This window comes from Gallus gallus, chromosome 1, assembly GCF_016699485.2.
Source record: "Gallus gallus isolate bGalGal1 chromosome 1, bGalGal1.mat.broiler.GRCg7b, whole genome shotgun sequence".
NCBI lineage: Eukaryota > Metazoa > Chordata > Aves > Galliformes > Phasianidae > Gallus > Gallus gallus.
The window spans coordinates 99,445,936-99,465,459 of NC_052532.1; the positions used below are offsets into that span (position 1 = coordinate 99,445,936).

Genomic DNA, 19,524 nt, shown 5'->3' on the forward strand with positions numbered 1-19,524 from the left:
CCATCCTGTGGTCTTGAGAACAAACTCTACAGGGTCTCCTTTATCTAATGATAAATGTAACAGACAGCTTTGCTGTACACGGAACACAACACAAACCATATCCTTCTGGAATCAGCTGCGGCTGCCATTTTGGGTGTTCTGTAGCTGCACCACACGATAAAAGAAAGCCGCGCTACACCCCACTTTTGCGAGCCATTTTATCTTCCTTTTGTCCCTTTCTAGTTTTCCTCGATTCCGAATCATTCACAGTCAGAATACGTACACTCCGCACAGGGCGGGAGCCACACAATACCGCGGCGTTGCCATGGGGACTGCCTCAGATCAGCCTCTCCCGGTGTCTTCCCCAACAGCCAAAGCCAGCAGCTATCGACAGAAAAAAGCAGCGGTGCCTTTCTTTGATAGCGACGCTCACACCGCGCTCTCAGGACCTCAGATCTCACTTCTGCTTCCTCAACTCAAACACACTTCCATCGCCGGCCCTTCTGTCGGGACACTCTGGTTAACATAACACACCCTCGTAAACATCACGATCGCTAAACGCAATAAAGCTCGGCTTGGCCTTGGAGCACGCGGGCCTGCGCTGCTAACCCTGCCCACGAAAGGCACAGCCGCCCCAAGGGCGAGGATCGTTACTGTGCAGCCGCACCGGGCGACGCCGCTCTGCTGTGGGGGCACGCGCGGCCGCGCGGGACGTTCGCAGCGGCCCCGACGGGCGCAGAGCAGGCGGAGACCCCACAGAGGCGGCAGGGCGAACGGACACGAGGCTGCCCCGCGGGGCCGGGCCGGTGCCGGCCGGAAGTGACGGGCGCTTCACCTGCTGGGCGGTGCGCGCGGGGCGGGGCGGTGGCCGCCGGGAGTCGCGGAGAAGCAGGCGGTGGTGCCGCTCGAGCCGCGCTATGGAACCGCCGCCGTTGGTGCTGCTGGTGGGGCTGGCGCTGCTCGGTGCCGCAGGTAGGCTGCGGGACGGGTCCGGACGGGGGGAGGGGTGCAGGTGGAAGGGAAGGAGGGAAGGGAAGCGGTCGGGGCTGCGTTGGGTTGAGAGAAAGGGCGGTGGTGGTAGGGTTGGGGGCTTCTCCCGCCCCTCTGCCGGCCCCGGGGGTGCGGCCGAGCCCCCCTAGCCCGCGGTGCGGCCGCGTAGCGGGGTGCGGTGCGCTCGGCGCCCGGCGGGGCGGACCTGGGCTTTGTTCGCCGCCGCGTTTTGTCTCCTTTCTCTTCCTCGCCGCGTGCATCTGCCTGCTCGCCCCTCTCCCACCGCTCGGGCTTTGCGTTTCCTTTCATTCCGCCTCTCTTTCTTTCACCGATTCAACTTCCAACGTGGTGGTGGTGGGGATTGCGAAAGGCGCTTCCACGCGGCTCCCGGCGAGCGGAGCGGAGCGGAGCATCGCGCCGGGTCCCCACGGCTACGGGCAGCGGTACGGCCGTGCGCGGGGCGCACGGCACAGTGCTTCCGCGGCGCTCCCCGCCTTGCCCTGCCCAGGTGCCTACCGGCACCGCCCGGGCGTGAGTGGCTCCGGTGGGCGGCGAGGCTGCAGGCTGCCTGGGAGCGGGCACCGAGAGAGCCCGCCAGGGAAAACCGAGCGTGGGGAGGAAACAGAGCCTGAGAATCTGCGTGCTTAATGCCTCTTCAGGGCTGGTCTTGTTCTGGGAGGGTGGAAGGGACCCTGGTGTCTTACGGGGAGTGGCTGAGGGAACCGAGATTGCTCAGCGTGGAGAAGAGGGAGCCCCTGCAATTCGCTGAAAGGAGGTTGTAGCGATGTGGGGGTCGGCCTCTTCTCCCAGGTAACAGCGTGCGATGGCTTTAAGTTGTTCCAAAGGCGGTTCAGGTTGGATATAAGGAAAACATTTCTCCTCAGAAGGAGTGGTGATGCATTGGAATAGGCTGCTCGGGGTGGTGGTGCAATCACAGTCCCTGGAGGTGTTCAGAAACCACGTGGATGTGGCACTGGGGTACGTGCGTAGTGGGCATGGTTAGGGCGGGTTGGTGGTTGGACTGGGTGATCTTAGAGGTCTTTTCCAACCTTAATATTTCTATGATTTGGTGACTTCCAGAGAGCCCTTGCAGCCCTATTGTTCTGGATTCAGTGAGGATGGCTGAGATTTGTGGTGGAAAAAGTGGGAAAATGAGGGAGTGTGAGGGAGTAAAAGCAGCTGAATTAAACACTACATCAAAATAAGAAAGCATGGATGGCTTGTTCAAATCAGAAGTTGGAAAACACTTGATTCAATAGATTTATTGATTTCAATTCAGCTGTGTGCAATTACTTGCACTTCCTTACTTCAAACGTATAATTTCAACCAGAGTTGATTCAAACCTAAGAGAAACTACCGAAGATGCCAGAACACCTACAGAGGTTAATGTTTAGAGCAAAGCATGTCAGGCAGAGAGAGTTTATTTCCTGTTGGAATGCTGATGCCATCGTTGTTGTCACCTCTGTTTTGGGAAATTACTCATGGGATCAAAATTCTGCCTGTTTCACGGAGTGAGGAGCTCTAATCTCTTGCATGAAAGGGTATTGGTAGTTCAGCATTAACTCTCTCTCTAAGCAGGAGTTGTGTAAGGACTATGAATTACAAGTGTTTAGGAGCTAGGTTAGTGATTAAGTTTTATATTAAAGTGTTTTCTTGTAACAAAAGCTGTGAAAAAATGCTTGAGCAGAATCATATGCACTGCAGATGAGCAGGATTTCTGCTATGACGTGATAATGCTGTAAAGCTGGAGATGATTAACGCATGGCTATGTGCAAAGCCATAACCAACCTTTACACCTCCACTTCTCTGAGGTGTGCGTGTGTCTTGAGACGTCACTGTGAAACTGGATGGCTTCATGTATTTGGCTTTCTGCGTGTGCTTTGATTAGGAGTGGTTTTGTTTATTTGTTGGCATGGTTAGTTGAACAACTAGCCTGAAAGATGCACAGATCTTATAGCCCTCTGAAGGAAATAACTTAAAAATCCATGTATCGCCAGAGTTAATACAACATCAGAGGTTGCTGGTGTTTTTTCCTCTACCAGGCTGAGTTAATATTTCTGTTGGTGTTCCTGGCAGATGTTACTTCCTTTGCTGAAGAAATAGATACCCCTTTATGGACCAGAGTTAGAGGAAGGGAACTCGTGTGCAGTTGGGTGAAAGCTGCTGGCAACAGAGGGCTGTCTCATTGTTGAAGTCCTTGAGTTTGTGGTATCAGAGTAATTTTATCATGGTACTTCAGGGCTTAGTCTGTGTTGTGTACTCATTTTTTCACACTCTTCCTTGTAAGCCTACTGTTGTTTCCATGTTACTAACAGTTGAAGATAGGAAATAAGCCTCCTAATTTATACAAAATCAGTTATCTTGACTATACAAAACAGATGCTCAGCAGGCAACTGAACTATTCCACTCTGTGTTGAAAGAGAAAAGTGTTTGGATTCAAGCTGTCCCTGAACCTTGCTCAGGGCTGTAATCTCTTTGCTGAGGTCAATTTCGCAGTCGTAAATAACTAAACTGGGAGCTTTCCCTTGAAGGAAGGAAGGAAGGTAATCCTAGAATGTTTTGGGATACAAGTGGAGAACAGTCCTCTTCACCCCTATCTTTGTGATTGGTCCTGTGCTGATTCTAGCATTTGCCTCTGTGTTACGTGGTTGCGTAATTGATAGTTACCTGTGGCGGTTTCTGACTTGGCGCTTCTGGAGAATGCCCACACACAGGGTGGATTGGTGTAGTGAAACTCAGTCTTCTGCTGTCTTGAGGACTTAGGATATGAAATTCATGTTTGGATGGCTCTCTGCAACTGTACGAGCTTTTCTAAAGCTATTTTACTGATTCTACTCCAACTAAAAACGCACACCAAGCCTGTGACAAGTGACAACTTGATGTCATGTATTGTAGTTAAGTACAATCGGTCGTGTCAAGTAGCTGGGAATTTCCAAAATGTGCAAACTCTCTTTAAATTCATATCGTACAGCTGTCACCTACAAATCCTGGATTAGGATAATAGAAATGTTGAATATACACCTATTCAGATGTCGAAGTATTTTATTGAGAAAATTGGTATAAAATTGTCTTCCAAAGAATGATGCAAAATTCTGGTGCAAGGGGGTGGAAACTCAGTGGCACATCATCTTGTAGGTCTTACGATGCTGCAAATCAGTGTGTTGAGGTTTTTTATTTATTCTAAGCTTTCTAGAGTTCTTGATCATCTCAAGAGCTAATAAGGGAATCATAGTCTGAGGTTGTCAGTGGCACTAAGCATGTGTTTACTTACGCCGACAGGAACTGTATGTACATATTTGTAACCCTTTCCTGGTTGTACAGTATTGGAGAAATCATCTAATTTGAAGCACGATAAAGATTTTGCAGGGTTTCAAAAGGCTTGAGAATAAATGTGCCTGCTTAACTTGCAACCCTGATTTAACAAATAAGTTATTAACATTTTTTCTTAATGTGTAATGGCAGAATACAAGCTTTCCATAGCTATGAGATGATTGTAAAGATAGATTCTAATCAGTGTTAATGCTTCTTAATATCTGTACATCTGTGGTGATCCTTTTAGCCTTCAGGAAAGGTAGTAATGAGCTGCACATTAATCCTTAAGTGGAGGATAAGAGTTTATTTACCCTGAAAACTGGATTCAGCTTGGCAGGAATTTCTTTGGTCCACAGTGATAGTTATCTTATTGCTGCTCTTGTGTAACTTTTTAATTTTTTTTAGTTGTCTTTTAGGCTATTAGTTAAATAATGTTTGGATAGGGCAGTTATGCTGGATTTTTCTCAAACTGTCATTAAATGGTATTCATAAGACTTACAGAAGTATTTCTGGCAATGCTCGTGGAGAGCAAAACGTGGTAAGTCAGCATTTGGTGGCTAGTACACTTCGTCAAGTATGTGTAAGTGGGAACTTAAGCCTCTTCATGTTTTTATGCAGCAGTAGGATCTCAGTGAAGCTTAAACTAGGAGAAATTTGACTACCTTTGGGATTAAGTGATCACTGCTATCGTAGTCTCTCTAAATGCTGAGCGTGGTGCATCTGGTTTGCTGAGGAAACTTTTAACAGTTTTCATAGTTCACGTACTTCCTAACTTTTAACGTCAGTGGACAGTGATCTGATGTTCAGGACTCTTTTCCTATATTTCCCAAATATTTTTAGTAGTACGAAAAAAAGCAGTACCTGAGGTGGTTTGATACACCTAGTTACTGCTGTGACATCAGTCTTGAGATATGAACTACAGTCATCTTGTTTCATTTAATCTTTTGTTTATCTGGAAGTATTTCATGCATTCTGTTGCAGAGATTATTATAGCTTGTCACTTTGGTCTCCTGGCTGGCTCCCCTTGCCAGCTTCCTCTGTGTTGGATCAAGCCTCAGCTGCCTGTCTTCACTTTCAGTACTTGTCACAGCATTTTCCATAACTGATTCTGCTTTGTATATCCAAATGAAGCTACCACACCTAAATGTCTTCTTTTCAGCTTCCTTCACTGTTAAAAATAAAAATACAAATACTTGTGTGCTTTGCCTTTGATTCTATTCATGCGTCAAGAAATTCCTTGTAACCATCTTCAAATCTATCTCACCCTTAGAGCGTTTTGAAATTCATTTGCCTCAGTGACCCAAGAGATGCGTGCACACCTAGGAGCTTGTTTTTGGGGCCAGTGTTGTTTCATTGTACTTCTTAATTAAATTAATCATTTGTTGTTTCTTGCATGTATTCATGAGCTTTTAATGGTAGGGACTCATTTTTTTTGTTTGTTTTTTGCTCACGTTGCAACTTCTACTTCATTTCATGAAGCTTTTAGATGCTGTGTAAAACATTAAATATGTTTCAGCGGTTGTATGGCTCACCAGCTTGTAAGAAAAGCTCCCCTGCCAATTACATCAATTTAGTCATTGCTGCCTAAGTATACAGTCAGCTTATGTTGCCTTTTCTTTTATTTTTTTCTTTTAATTCCTCTTTTTACTAGTTTTCATTGTCCAGGGAGTAGTTATAACAAGAGCCACTTCACCCTGTCGTCATGGGAGTGAGCAGGTGGCAATGAAACTATAGTTGTGTGGAAATCTGTTTCAGAAGCAGCTTGAACATAAATAGGTCCGGCATCCTTGCTGGTAGTTTCCTTTACCACACAACTGTATTAGTTGTGTGAGTGCATGACGAATATGTCTGAACAGAGACTACCTAAAGCTTTCATTAGATTTATTTTACTTTAACCAGTTAAGTTGCATAATTTGGAACAAAAAAAGTGTTATGCCTTCCCTGGTGCAGGGCAGGAACAATCAATAGGAAGATGGCAGAAAAGCATTAAAAAAAAGAAAAATAATTCTGTGCTATCAGTATTCTCCCATGTGAGAAAAATGCGTAACTGTGGCCTGAGGGGGCTTAGTTAGGAACCCTGACTAAATCAGACAGTTGAGTGGCTGGATTCAAAAATTATTCTTGCATCCTATTTCAGGTGGTAGCTGGCATTCATCTGGCTCCATGTTCAGCCTCTTCAGGGAGTTTTCAAGTCAGAAAAATATTAAACTTGTGTAAGGTCAGTTTATACCTGTACCTTTTCTTGATCCAACTCAATGAGCTTAGTAGCCAGAGTTGTAAGAAAAGGTTCAGCTGTAACCTCAGGCCCATGCGAGTGGGCTAGGTAGCTCAAATTTTTTTTTATGTCACTTCTTGGATTGTGTTTTTGAAAACTGCATTCTAATAGACTAACAGGATCTTGAATTTTTCTGGCTGTGGGTTGGAGCTTGTCCTGAGCCATTTCAGCAGCTTTAAGAAGCACCTAAAGTGCTTGATGGTCAAAAGTTTTGCAGTTCTGCTTACTACTGCATTTAACTTTCTGGCTATTTAGGGTGGATATTCAATTTCTTTGAGCATATTCCTTTCCTTCTGTTTACTTACATGCGGAGAGAGAAGGGAAAGCAAAGCTGAGCTGACATTGTGTTACTTCACTTTAAAGTAGCACCACATCAAAGACAATTAACAATTGAACAACAACAAAAAAACCTGATACTACTGAATAAAATAACTTTCCATTTTAATGTGAAGCTTACATGTGCTAGAGAAGAATGTTTCTTGTTCACTAGCTCGGAAGAGCTCAAACTCCTTTACTCAAGTGAAAGTAATATGGCTGCTCAGTTAAGTGCTTGATTGTACTTGAACTCCCTAATGCATTGACTGACGGATGCGCCTCATGCTTTCATTCTGCCAAAGGGCTGCTTCATTCATTTTCCTTTTAAATGTTATCAAATTGGCAGGAAAAAAAAAAATCATGTAGGTTGATTGCTTAGTGACTATAAGCCTTCAATATCAGTTGGAGTAATTGATAAATATGTGATTTGCAGGGCTAGTGGTGAAAAACAGCTGCAATTGATGTGGACTTGAGAAGAGAGGCAGGCTTTTGTGTGTATTAGTAGCGTCAGAATGTGTGGGGGATTTTTTCTTTTCATTATTACTATTATTAGCGTTGATTATGAAAGTCTTGGCAATGGCTGGGTGCCATTTCTTTTTCCTCTTCTGAATACTAAGTATGGATGGGTCCTTAGGGGCTTTTAAGTATGGTATGAAGGTGTTTCCACACTACACCTAGTTGTGTTAAAGGTGCATCTTGTGCATCTGGTGCAACTTCATGTGTTCATCTAGGTTGTTGTCACTTTCAGTGGTGGCTTTGGGTTCCTTCTCCCTGCTGTCATAGTTAGTGTACTGAATGAATTCATTGAACACATTAATTTGAATCACTCTGAGGCTGTGCAGCGTGGGGATGAGCAGTGCTTTTTACTCTAGGAGCTGGCAGCAGCTTGGTTAGTGTAGGTGTAATGTGAATTTCTTTCTGTGGGTGGGGTTCCACAGCAGCATAGTAAGCAAATCCTTATGAAGGCTGTGGTATCCCCACAGCTTTTAAGTGTGTGGCTTTATGCTCCTGAAATGTGCTTGGAAGGATCTCTGATTCAGAGAACTCAGTCTGGAAAGAATAAGTAAAGAACACTGCACGTGAACAATTTTTATCAGAGTCAACTGTTTTGGTTTTCTACTTCTTTGCGTGAAGTGTTTTACCGGCATAAAAGGAAGTGACAGAATCAGAATTAAAGATGAAAAGGCAGTTTCTCAGTAAGTCCAAAGTAGTCCAGTTGCCTTTCCCTTAATACTGCAGGTTGAACTGCGCCATTCTGGATTGTTTGGATGTGACCAAGCATTAAAACTCAGAATTTATAGTGGTCTTCTGGAGATGTTTGCCTGGACAATATTCCTTTACTTAAAATTAATCTTTATCCCACTTTTTGTTATATCCCTTCCCCCCTGTATGTGTGGCCCCCTCCCTACCCCCTCAAGCCTGTCCGTCGCTTCAGCAATGAGATACCAGCTCTCCCACTCTAAACATGATAAGCATGTCCCTCTCAAGTAAGGTCATCATCTGCTATAGTTGCTAGGATACTTGGCTAATGACTTTGGGTTTAGCTACAAAAAAAGCTTAAGAATGTACTGAGAAACTTAGGAGCGCAAGGACAGTGAGGAATATTGGGTAGAATCTGAAGAATATCAAAGGAAAAGAAGTAAAATGTGAGGTGAAAAAAGATTGGTAAAGCTTAAGCCCATGATTTTCAGGTCGTTTTAGTTGCATAACTATTCCAACTATTTCAGTGAATTACAGTTGGGAATGAAATTTAAAATCATGCTTTGTATTTGGAGGATTAAGTTTGTTTGTAGACCTGTTTGTTTTACAGTTTTTAAAATAAATGTTCTTTATGAGACCGGGAGAAGGAACAACTTCTAACTTCACTGTACAGTACGTTTTAAACTGGAGTTTGAGGATGCAACTCTGCACGTTTAAAGTAAGTTATTAACTTGATCCCCCCTGAGAACTTTTCTGTGACAAGTTGGTAACATCCAGACTGAAATAAATATTTTTGTCTTCAGAAAGGCAGCATGCTTAGCCTGTTTCTTGTTGGTTTTAGTGTTTTGTTTTTCATTTGTGTAACTGGAGAGAATTTATGGATTCAGATGAACCTAGATTTAGTAATTTAACATTTATTTTTGAATTAATGTATTTTGTCAGATTTCTTAGGATGGACGGATAATTTTAAGGTGGTGCTTATGGAACTCTGAATCACAATCTGTCTTTTTGAGCTATTCTACAAAAATTGTGAGCTTAGATTGGCAAAACTCTTCAGTTTTTAGAATGGGTACAATTTCAGGTTTTGTGTTGCTTAAAACCGTGTTTCTGTGAGTCTAGGGAGTGGATAGTGAAAAGGAATATAAGACTGTCCCTGAGGAATCCTAGACCCTGGAGATAAGAGAGAGAATTGACAGAAAGGAAAACTCGCCTTGTTTAAAGAGTGTCTGGTCAGAGATTAAGCTAACTCGATGCACACAAATCCATGAGCCCCAATGGGATGCATCCAGAAGTGCTGAGGGAGCTGGCAGAAGTGGTTACCAAGCTGCTCTCTATCATCTTTGAAAGGTTGTAGAGAATGGAAGTGGTACCTGAGGGCTGGAAGAGAGATGATGTTACTCCAGTCTTCTGAAAGGGCAGTGAGAAGGAGCCAGGAAACTACACGATAGTCAGCTTCATCTCTGTCCCTGGGAATGTGATGGAACAGTTTATTCTGGGTCCCACCTCCAAGCAAGTGGAAGGGAAGAAGGTTATTGTGAGTAGTCAACATGGATTTTCAACGGAAAATCATGCTTGACCAGTCTGGTAGCCTTCTATGATGCCTACTATGGCTGGGCAGATATTGAGAGAGCAGTGGATGTAGTGTACCTTGACTTCGGTGCAAGGCTTTTGGCACTGTATCCCCTAAAATCCTCATGGGTAAGCTTAGGAGATGTTGGATGGATGAGTGCCTAGTCAAGTGGATTGAGAACTGCCTGGCTGGTGGAACTTGGAGGGTTGTGATCATTAATGCAAAGTCTAGCTGGAAGCCTGTAGCTAGTAGTATCAACCCCTGGGAGATACTGAGTCCAGTCTTGTACAACATGTTCATCAGCGACCTGGATGAAGGGATAGAGTTGCACCCTCAGCAAATTTGCTGATGACAGAAAGCTGGAAGGAATGGCTGACACAGCAGAAGGTGGTGCTGCCATTCAGTGAGACCAGGATAGGCTGGAGAGCTGGGCAGGGAGGAGCGTTATGAGGTTCAACAGGGGCAAGTGCAGAGTCCTACACCTGGGGAGCAACAACTGCATGAATCAGTACAGGTTAGGGGCTGACCTACTGGGAAGAAGCTCTGTGGATAAGGACTTATGTGTCCTGGTGAACAAGAGGCTGACAGTGAGCCAGCAGTGTGCCTATATGGCCAAGAAGGCCAATGGTAACCTGGAGTGCCTTTAAAATGAATATGGCCAGCAGGTTGAGGGTAGTCCTCCCACCTTTGCTCTGCCCTAGTGGTGTCACATCTGGAGTCCTGTGTCCAGTTTTGAGCTCCCCAGGTCAGGAAAGGGAGTTACTGGAGAGAGTCCAGCAGAGGGCTGCAAAGATAATTAGTGGCCTTGGAGCATCTCCTGTATGAGGAAAGACTGGGCGAAGTAGGACTGTTCAGCTTGGAGAAGAATGAGGAGAGATCTTATCAATGCTTATAAATATGTAAGGAGCGGGAATCAAGTGAATGGGGACAGACTCACTGCTGGTGCCCAGTGACAGGACATGGGACAGTCGGTACAAAATGGAACATAGGAAGTTTCATACAAACATGAGAAAGAACGTCTTTACTTTGAGAGTGACAGAGCACTGGAACAGGCTGCCCAGACTGGTGGTGGAGTTTCCTGCTCTGGAGTTATTCAGAGCCCACCTGAGCACTTTCCAGTGCAACCTACTGCAGGGAAGTGCTTTAGCAGACGAGTTGGGTTTTCTCCAGAGGTCCCTTCCAACCCTTAAGATTCTGTGATTGTTTGTAATAGTCCAGTCCTCCTTGATAGGGAAGCAGGTGAAAAGTTGGAAATCAAAAATAGGAAGGGAGAACTTTATATATGTGACACGAAGAAGCAATTCTACCCTAGTTACTTTGAGGGTGGACACAACTGGGAGACTACTCAGTGAATGTGCCTCAAATAAGTGGTGCTCCCCATCATGGTTGCTCAAAGTGAAGTTTGGAAACAAACCCCATTTGGAGATCGAGCACCGTGGTTGATTGTCCAGGTGATAAAACTTTACTGGGATCATTCTGACATGTTTTTTTTTCCCCTATTTTTGCTGGAAGTGCTCTTCTGTTTCATCAGCTTTTTCTTTGTAGTTATGGCAAAACCTTCCTTTGTGTTGACAAACTGCACTGGTTTGTGTAAAAAGTGTTCTGAAAGCTTACCTAGACCAGTTCTCTGACTATTTGATTGCTACATTCATCCTGCTACTGATAAGGCAGATTAGATGAAATGTGAAAGAGAGAGGTTTAAAATCCTGTCTTTACTAACACTGTATAAATTTCAAGCTCTTGTTCAGAAAATGCTTTATGGATTCATTATTCTGAAATGTTTGGTCTTGAATTAAATGGGCTTAGAAGAAGGAGGTGGTGCCTGGGATGAGAACTGAGATCTCCTTTTTTTTTCTTAGGCTAGTACCCTTATTCATGGATTTTTAATTTCTCTGGTTCCACAAACTTGGGATATTTCCTGCACAGTAAAGGAGGGGTGACTCTGGTTAACTTGCAGAAAGTACTATACTGGTAGATAGGAAATGTAGGTGTGAACACCTGTCTGAATGTTGTGTTCAGGGATTAATGTGTCCTACCTGGTGGACTTAGACTAGTTAAGCTTAGGTGGGCAGGTTTTTATCTTCTTATCTATTTGTAGATTGGGCCCTTTTGAGGTTTAAGAAGAGGGGTATATGGTTTGTTCATGTCAGTAGCTTTGGAAGTGTTAGAAGTGTTTAAGATTTTTGCTAAGGTGGTATGTTAGTGCTTTTAGTTTTACTACTTACTGTGAACTGTGCTTTATTTATGGAATCTGTTGTAGCATTGTATGATAAGCGCAGTGTCAGATACTGGCTTGTATAATATATTAAACATTAACTGTTTGAAACTTATTAAGCTAGTAAGATACTTCCTCTACTTTGCAGTTGGCTCTTAACCAGTGCCGTGTTATCAAAATCTGAATTACCTGCAGAACTCTAAAATTACTGCATACTAAAACTTGTTCTTTAGATACTTATCCATTGCAGATACAGAAGTAGTACTGCTGTGCCATTAAAAAGTAATAGACTCACTGTGGTTGAGGGGCATGTTTGGAAGTAAAATGAGTGTGGTGGTGAGTTACTTTTTAAGACTGAAGTATGTCAAGCAAAGCGTTAGATGACAGCTGTGCAGGTAAATACCTGCAACCTGTGCTTGAAAGAAGAATCTCTTCAGTGAATTTTGTAGCCTGCACTTCTGAAAACACTAATGTGCATTTCTGATTGTCACTGGTATTGCCCCCTTAAAACCTCTTTTTATGAAGAAACTGTAATGCACCTAGAACCATTTCCTGCTTACAAGCAAGTATTGGCAAACAATTTATTTTTTTGAGAGCCAGTTACTAAAGTTGAAGTACTTTGCAAATGCGGGTCATGTATGGATCAAATACGATTTTAAGAGCCGCAACAAAACACGTGAACTCATTTCTTAATTCATGTGGAAGCTGTCCGTGCTTCCTTGTAGTTGTACTCCATGGTGCTTGCTTCTTCACCCTCATTTTGAGTCCAGTGGCAATGCTACTTTCAATGGTCTACCTCTGTTGTGCCTGTTCCCTCTGTGTTTTTCAGTTGCCATACTTTATTCTGTTCCAGCTGATTGTTTATCTCTCATGTTACCTATTTAGGGAGGGATTGTGTTCTCTGGGTTACATAACACTACCATAGCAGTACTATCCAATTGCCAGAAATGTTTATGTCAAGCTTAAATTTACACTTCACTTTGTGTAAGCCAGAAATCCAGAACTTCAGTGTATCCTGAACTCTTCACATTCTTCATTAAAAAAAATATATATATATAAACTAAATACAGAAAAAAATTGATGATAATTTCCATCCATTTGTATCAAGCATTCAGTTTTTCCTAGATTAAAAATATAATAATAATGTAGCTCACTAAGCTTTGTTTCACTTGAGGGGTATTTGATGTTATGTGTAAATATTCAGAAAGAACTACAGTTTCCCTAAGGATGGTAAGTTATTTTGCACCCCTCTTGAAATAATGCTAAAACTTTCTTCAGTCCTGATGGTATTTCCTTGTAGTGCTCTTTGGGGTCGGTTTTTCAGAGAAGTACTTACTTCCACTCTGTAGGTTTGTGGTTCTCATGCTCAGAATCCGGAGTGCACGTGTACTGTCGTCTTGTATTCTTGTAAACATTTATAAGGGATAATACTTACTGGTCTGTATCAAGGAATAGTATTTGTCTCCTCCTAAGCAGCCACAGAGGTTCATTCTTCCTTATACTCCAGCTGAATTTGGCACACTTTGTCCTTGGAAAAATATTTGGGGAATAAGATTTGGATTGATTGCATTTCTGTGTTGATAGTTTTTGGTGGTGGTGATTTTTTTTTTCTTTAGGTTCTAGAATCTGTTGCGTGCTTCTGAGTATCTTCAACTTCACAGTGATTTGTTAGCTATAGTAGAAAATCAGATAAATTAATTCTAGGCACCTTTGAATAACTGGGATAACTAACTTGAGGAACCTTCGTCTTTCTGGTGTGTTAAAAGAACTTGAAACAAGTCTGAAGCTTTAGTAATCCCCCTTAACCCAAAACAAACACAGATTTTTCTCTGTCTGATGGTGCCATACCAGCACTAAGGTGGCACGGGTGATCCACTTATGTTTTGAGGAGTGTACTAGGAGAGTGAGCAGAAGCTGAATCTTTCTGATTGGAGCAGAAACTGAAGGAGAAAAGGGAAGTTTGGTGACAGTATCATTTGATCATTTGTGTGCATTAGCCTTGCATAGATCTTTAATGCATTTACTAAAGTGACCTCAGTCATCTGCTCTCCGCTGCAAGCAGAGTCGTCAACAGCGAGTGCTTTAGTCTTAGGTCAGCTGTCACTAAACCACTGTCCTTGCTTTCCTTTCTGAATCTTTACTGTTTTTGTAGTAGTAGAAGCTTTTCAAGGCTACCAGTCCTGCAGCTAGTTAACTCACAGTGCCAGCTCCCACAGTTCCTTTTTCTCTGCCCCCAGTTTTGTAGTCACTCTTATTTCAGGTTGTCTTTAGGTAGCATGGATGCCAGTGTGAGTAGGTAGTAGTAATACTTCAAACAACAACAAAAAAAAAGGAATAACAAACAATAGTAGCAATAATACTGTAGTAGTTCAAAGGTTAGAGGAACCTCGGCAGTCTCTTAACACTGAATCTGTCTAAACCACCTTTGCCTGCATACCTGGCTGCAGGTGTGTGTCTTCTCTACAGAAGGGAATTTCCAGCAAGTTTGACCTGCCACTACCTCCTAGTGCTAGTGCTTGATTCAAACCCAGCTGGCTCTGACATCTCCTTCAACTAAGATGCTTGTTTCTTATGCCTGTAATTCTAATATTGACTAAACGGGAAAAGTAAATAAGCAGAGTAGAAAATAGCTTTGTATGCCAGCATTCTGAAGAGTCGTAGAGATTATTTGAAGGGATTAATCCACTCCTTCCAGATAAAACAGTCCCAAATTTGCAATAATTTTGTCAGTCCTGTATGACTTTGTCACCGTTTCATGCCCTCATTTTACCAACAATTTTCTTTATTCATTCAATATGTCATTAGACATTTTCTATATTTTCCTTTTTCAGTAACTATAACATCAAAGTTTTCAGCAGCATTTTCTTTTAGTTAGCTTTGTATGGGACTTGAATTATCCAAGAGCTGAAAGATGCAACTGCCAGTTGGATATGATTCCAAACTAACAGTAATGAGCTTTGTATTGCATTCAGTAACTTCACAGGATTTCTTGAGTAGTGATAAAAGTTTAACGTGATTTTTCAGTGATATAATTTCCATACAGGAAAAGTGTATGATAGATTTGAAAAAGGAATTATGTAATTCTGATTCATTTTTTTTAAGGAGCAGATGATTTTAGGTAAGCTTCTAAGAGAGCTATTTGAATAATCTATACGTTATAGACATACAGAGATTGGTTTTAGATGTTATTTTTCTGGAAAGATATACTAATGTGTAATAGAATACTTACTATGGCAACAGCATGTGAAATGTTTTTAAAACAAAAGTAATTTTTTTAATAGGTCTTACAAGAAGCCTAAGTATAACTTCAGCTGAATCAGCATTTGAAAAAGCTCAAGGAGAGAGAGTTACGTTGCCATGTACCTTTGAACTCTCAGAAGAGGATGTAGGCACACTAGATATTGAGTGGGTTTTGATACCAGCAGATATTCAGAAGAAGGAAGAAACAGTAAGTAAAAACTTCTTAATTTTTGGCAGCTGTAGTCAAGTCATTAGGGTAAGTCAATGTGTGAACTTTGGTAGTGACTCTTTTGACTTTCACCTTTTCAAGATGGTATGCGTGTGATCTTAAATTACTTTGAAGCACCAATGTGGAAGTTATGAAATAGTGAGAATGTTACAATATTTTGTGCTTAATCCTCTATTCACTGTGAACAACTCTAAAATTAAAAAATGATTCAGAGAACAGACAACTCTGCTTTTGCAGACCTACACTATGTTTCTGATTGAAAGAAGTCGTTTATAAGAATTTGGTCTTAAATGTAGTATGTCTTTGTTAGTTATTAGCTCTTTCACTTATTCTGAAGTCTGAGAACTTCTTTAGCAGAGATTTTACAGAATTAAGATTAGATAAATAGTTTTCTTTAAGACAGAAGACAGTGTTGACATTCTTTCACTTGAACAGGTATTGCATTGGAGTATTTGTTAGAGCGTTTTGTGTGGTGTTATTTTGAAAAAAGGTACGTCATGCCCTGGGATTACTTTAAACAGTAAAGGGAGGCTGCTAAAAATCTGAAGATGCTTTTTATTTTTTCTTCAAATGTTCATATGTCAAGTAGATTCCTGAACCGTATTTCTTCTTTTACAGATAATTCTATATTCTGGAGATAGGATTTATAATCATTATCATCCTGCTCTGGCTGGGCGGCTGCAATTTACTAGTTCTGATCCCAAATCTGGTGATGGTTCAGTGGATATCCTGAATTTAAAGTCAGCAGATACTGGCACATACCAGTGCAAAGTGAAGAAGGCTCCTGGAGTTGAAAGCCTAAAAATACAGTTGAACGTACTTGGTAAGCAAGTTTTTTTTTTTTCCCATGAATTTCAGTGGCATGTTTGTGTTTATGCTATTTTTCATTTGATATATAAAATGAAAACGAATGTAGGGCAAAGTCATACTGAATCTACAATAATACATCCATTATTAAGTCTTCAGGACAGGGGCAGGCAAAGTAAATAATAGAGTAATTGAGCACTTTTAAAAATTGTGCATCTGATTCGTATTTCATAGTATTTTTTTCATGCTTACAAAGGCTTTGTTGTACAAAATTGCTATAGTAAAATGTGCTGATGAACTAAAATGTTACGATTTTGATTGTGACTTATTAATTCAATAATACTTTGTTTATCAGTAAAGCCAGCAAGCACTAAATGCTCCATTGAAGGATCACAGGAGATTGGAAAGGACATTGTATTGAAGTGTGCATCACAAGAAGGAACCCCACTTTTGTATTATGACTGGAGAAGAGTAGTAACTGGCACACAAGGACTTCCTGCCACTTCCGTACTAAGTATTGTCAAACTTTAAGTATTTCAGAATAATAAATAATACAGATTGTATTCATATTTTTGACATATTTTGACTTGTTAGCAGCTTATGCGTGCTTTTAATATAGAGCAGTCTATAGAAGTGTCACTTCTATCCTTCCAGTGGATAGTAAAACTGACATTTAAACAAGCTACTCCGAGTTGAGAGAGATTCTTACCATTAGGTTTGCAGAATCATGCTAATCTCTGCATACAAATGTTTTGACTGCTCTTGCTTGTTGATTCTTGGCTGCTTTTCTGTTCAGATGGATGGGGTGAAGAGTCAGAATAGAGTATAGACCAGTGGTTTGAACTGTATATTCAATTGGAAATGAAATTTAAATTTTAGTATAGATTGAAGTGAGAGCTTCAGTTTCTGGTCAAGTGATGGAACTGCTTAGTTAAGGAGGGGAGAGAATACATGTCTATGGAAGAAAAATTGTCATGAGTAAAGGAAATGAGAAGGTTGTCTCTCTTCTTATGTGACACATCCAGGAAAGAATTTTCTTAAAAAAAACTGGCTTATAAATTGAGAATTGTTATTGTGGTGGTATTGGATTTTTTTTTTTTTTTTTTTTTGTGAAAACTTAATTGCTGAAGTTTATTAGAGAAGTTGATTTTACTCATCAGTTTAGTTCATTGGTAGTTTGTGAGTTCTGACTTTGAAAGTTATCCTGGAATATTTTATGTAATTATGCTTTGCAGTACCAATTCTTTTTTACTTTTGTAATTAAAAAAAAAAAAAGCTTTAAAGCCTTGAAATGGTAGCCCTTTAAGTGCAGGTATAGCTCTTTAAGTATTTGCTTAGAAGTGTTTTAACTCAGATTGCAAATTACATACAGGATGAAAACTATCATGATATGTTCAAGAGCAGCCATAGTCTTGGGAGAGAGATTAGGAACATGTGTGGATCTTCTTCATAATGATCTCCTGTCCTCCTGTCATTTATGCTTTTAGACCTTCCAGAGGGAGATACGGTTTCCATTCAATTGACCTAAACCAAACAAAAGTGACTATCTGAACTCTGCTTTGTACTTCTCCAGTCTACTTCAAACTGTAGTCCAGTAGTATCTGCATGTCTTAGGGGACATAACTCCTAAAAATTAATTGCATCTGAAAAACCTTGTACTGTTCTTGAGCTTGCCTTGTGGTAGTGCTGTTTGATACATCCTATTTCTTGTTTTGACAACAAGCAGTTAGTTACTAATGTCTCTGTGTATCATTCAAGACCTTAAGCTTCTATTGTTCTCTCTTTATCCACATTGCAAATTTGTTTCATAAATAAATTGATAGTTTTAGTGCTGGACAAGAATGAGGAAGTATACAGAAATGGTGTGTAGCATCATTAAGCTACTGTTGCTTTCGGCTTGTGATTGTAGGTTCATGGGCACTGAATGTGCTGTCAAGAACCTAGATGCTGCTTCACTTCAGCTGAAGGAGCTAGCTAGGTCTTTGTGTGATTCTTTAGTACTGAGATGTAGTCTCTTGACAGCTTGGGATTTAAGTGCTGATGGCAAATCTATGAGCAATCTGAGTGTTCAAGCCATTTGAAGTTCAGATAGTAATATCTCAAAGGTAGCTACCAGTTGCTTTGGAAGCCTTAGGAAGAAACTTTTTCTGTTTTCGCTCAGTCAGCCTATCTAGAGTTAAATGGTCACCTACTGGATCAGCCTTTTGTGTTGAACGTGAGTTCTGCAGACATCTGAGATGGTTGCATAGAATTACTTCACATACAGAAGAGAAGGAGATTCCTTTGGGATGCAGCTCATCCACTGTATTTTAAAACTCCAGGTTAGGGTGAGAGAACTTGCCATCTTAAGTATCCTTTTCTTTCCATTGGCAGAGCAATTTGAAAGCCTTGTTACTAAAGTCAATTTCTGTGGCATAAATTTCTACTGAAGTAAACGGTTTTTACAAATAGTAGTGTTCTGTGGTGGAGTAAACTTTTGGTTTTGAGTATTGTTTTCAATATGGCATTTTTAGTTAAGATTTCATGAATGTGCTTGATTAATAATTCTGTTGCGTGCTGGATTGATAATTCTGTTGCATTGAATTAGAAATTAAACTTTGGTAAATGGTAAACCTTTTGCTTCTTATTCTTTGTAGACAAAAATACAGGGGAACTTCTCTTGAAAAATGCCTCTAAAGACTATTCTGGTACATACAGTTGTGTTGCTTCAAACCGAGTTGGCACAGATGAATGTTCTGTTGAGCTGAATGTCACCCCTCGTAAGTGTTCACTGTGTAGTAGTCACATAGTGTTTTGTGTATTTGAATAATCTTGTTTCTCTATATTCTTAAAAGTTTAAAAACAACAAACACTGTTTTGCAGCTGAGGGTTGCTGCTTTAAATTTGTACTTTGCCGAAGATTTGATTATTTTTTTTTAATGTAGAAAGATACAATTCTCCTGTCATTCTCAATCACAGAATTGAAACATACCTCTACTTCAGTGATAAATTAAGTTTGATGCTTAAACACTATTGTAATTTATCTATTCTAGCTATAAATACAGCTGGTGTAATTGCTGGAGCTATTCTGGGAACTCTGTTGGGTCTTGCCTTGTTGGCTTTTCTTGTCATCTGTTGCTGTAAGAAGCATAGAGAGAAGAAATATGAGAAAGAAGTACATCATGAAATCAGGTAATGACATGCCTAGCTTGAGAGGTTCTGCTTGAAAATTAGCTGCTAAATGACTTTATGCAAGGAAGATGACTAGTAGTTGGGATTTCTGTTTTAATCTGGTAAATTTATTAAAACACTAACAGTTCATCTGAGAACTTGTTTTGAGTATGGTGTAGGTAGTCATGTCTTCCTACTTTCAGTAAAAATCTTAAAGACAATGATAACTTCCTTTTTTTTTT

At 41.0% G+C, this 19,524-nt stretch overlaps 1 protein-coding gene across 2 annotated transcripts in view; it reads left to right on the forward strand.

The window, feature by feature from the left end:
* The first annotated feature begins 842 nt into the window (after positions 1-842).
* TSTD1 (thiosulfate sulfurtransferase like domain containing 1) overlaps positions 843-19,524 on the forward strand; it is a 31,286-nt gene continuing 12,604 nt past the window's right edge. For both annotated transcript variants that reach the window (XM_416681.8, XM_004938354.5), the window contains exons 1-6: positions 843-951; positions 15,138-15,304; positions 15,944-16,148; positions 16,488-16,646; positions 18,769-18,891; positions 19,165-19,303. In XM_416681.8, coding sequence (XP_416681.3) covers positions 897-951; positions 15,138-15,304; positions 15,944-16,148; positions 16,488-16,646; positions 18,769-18,891; positions 19,165-19,303 — 848 coding nt within the window. In that variant the 5' untranslated portion in view covers positions 843-896. The remainder of the gene's footprint in view (positions 952-15,137; positions 15,305-15,943; positions 16,149-16,487; positions 16,647-18,768; positions 18,892-19,164; positions 19,304-19,524) is intronic.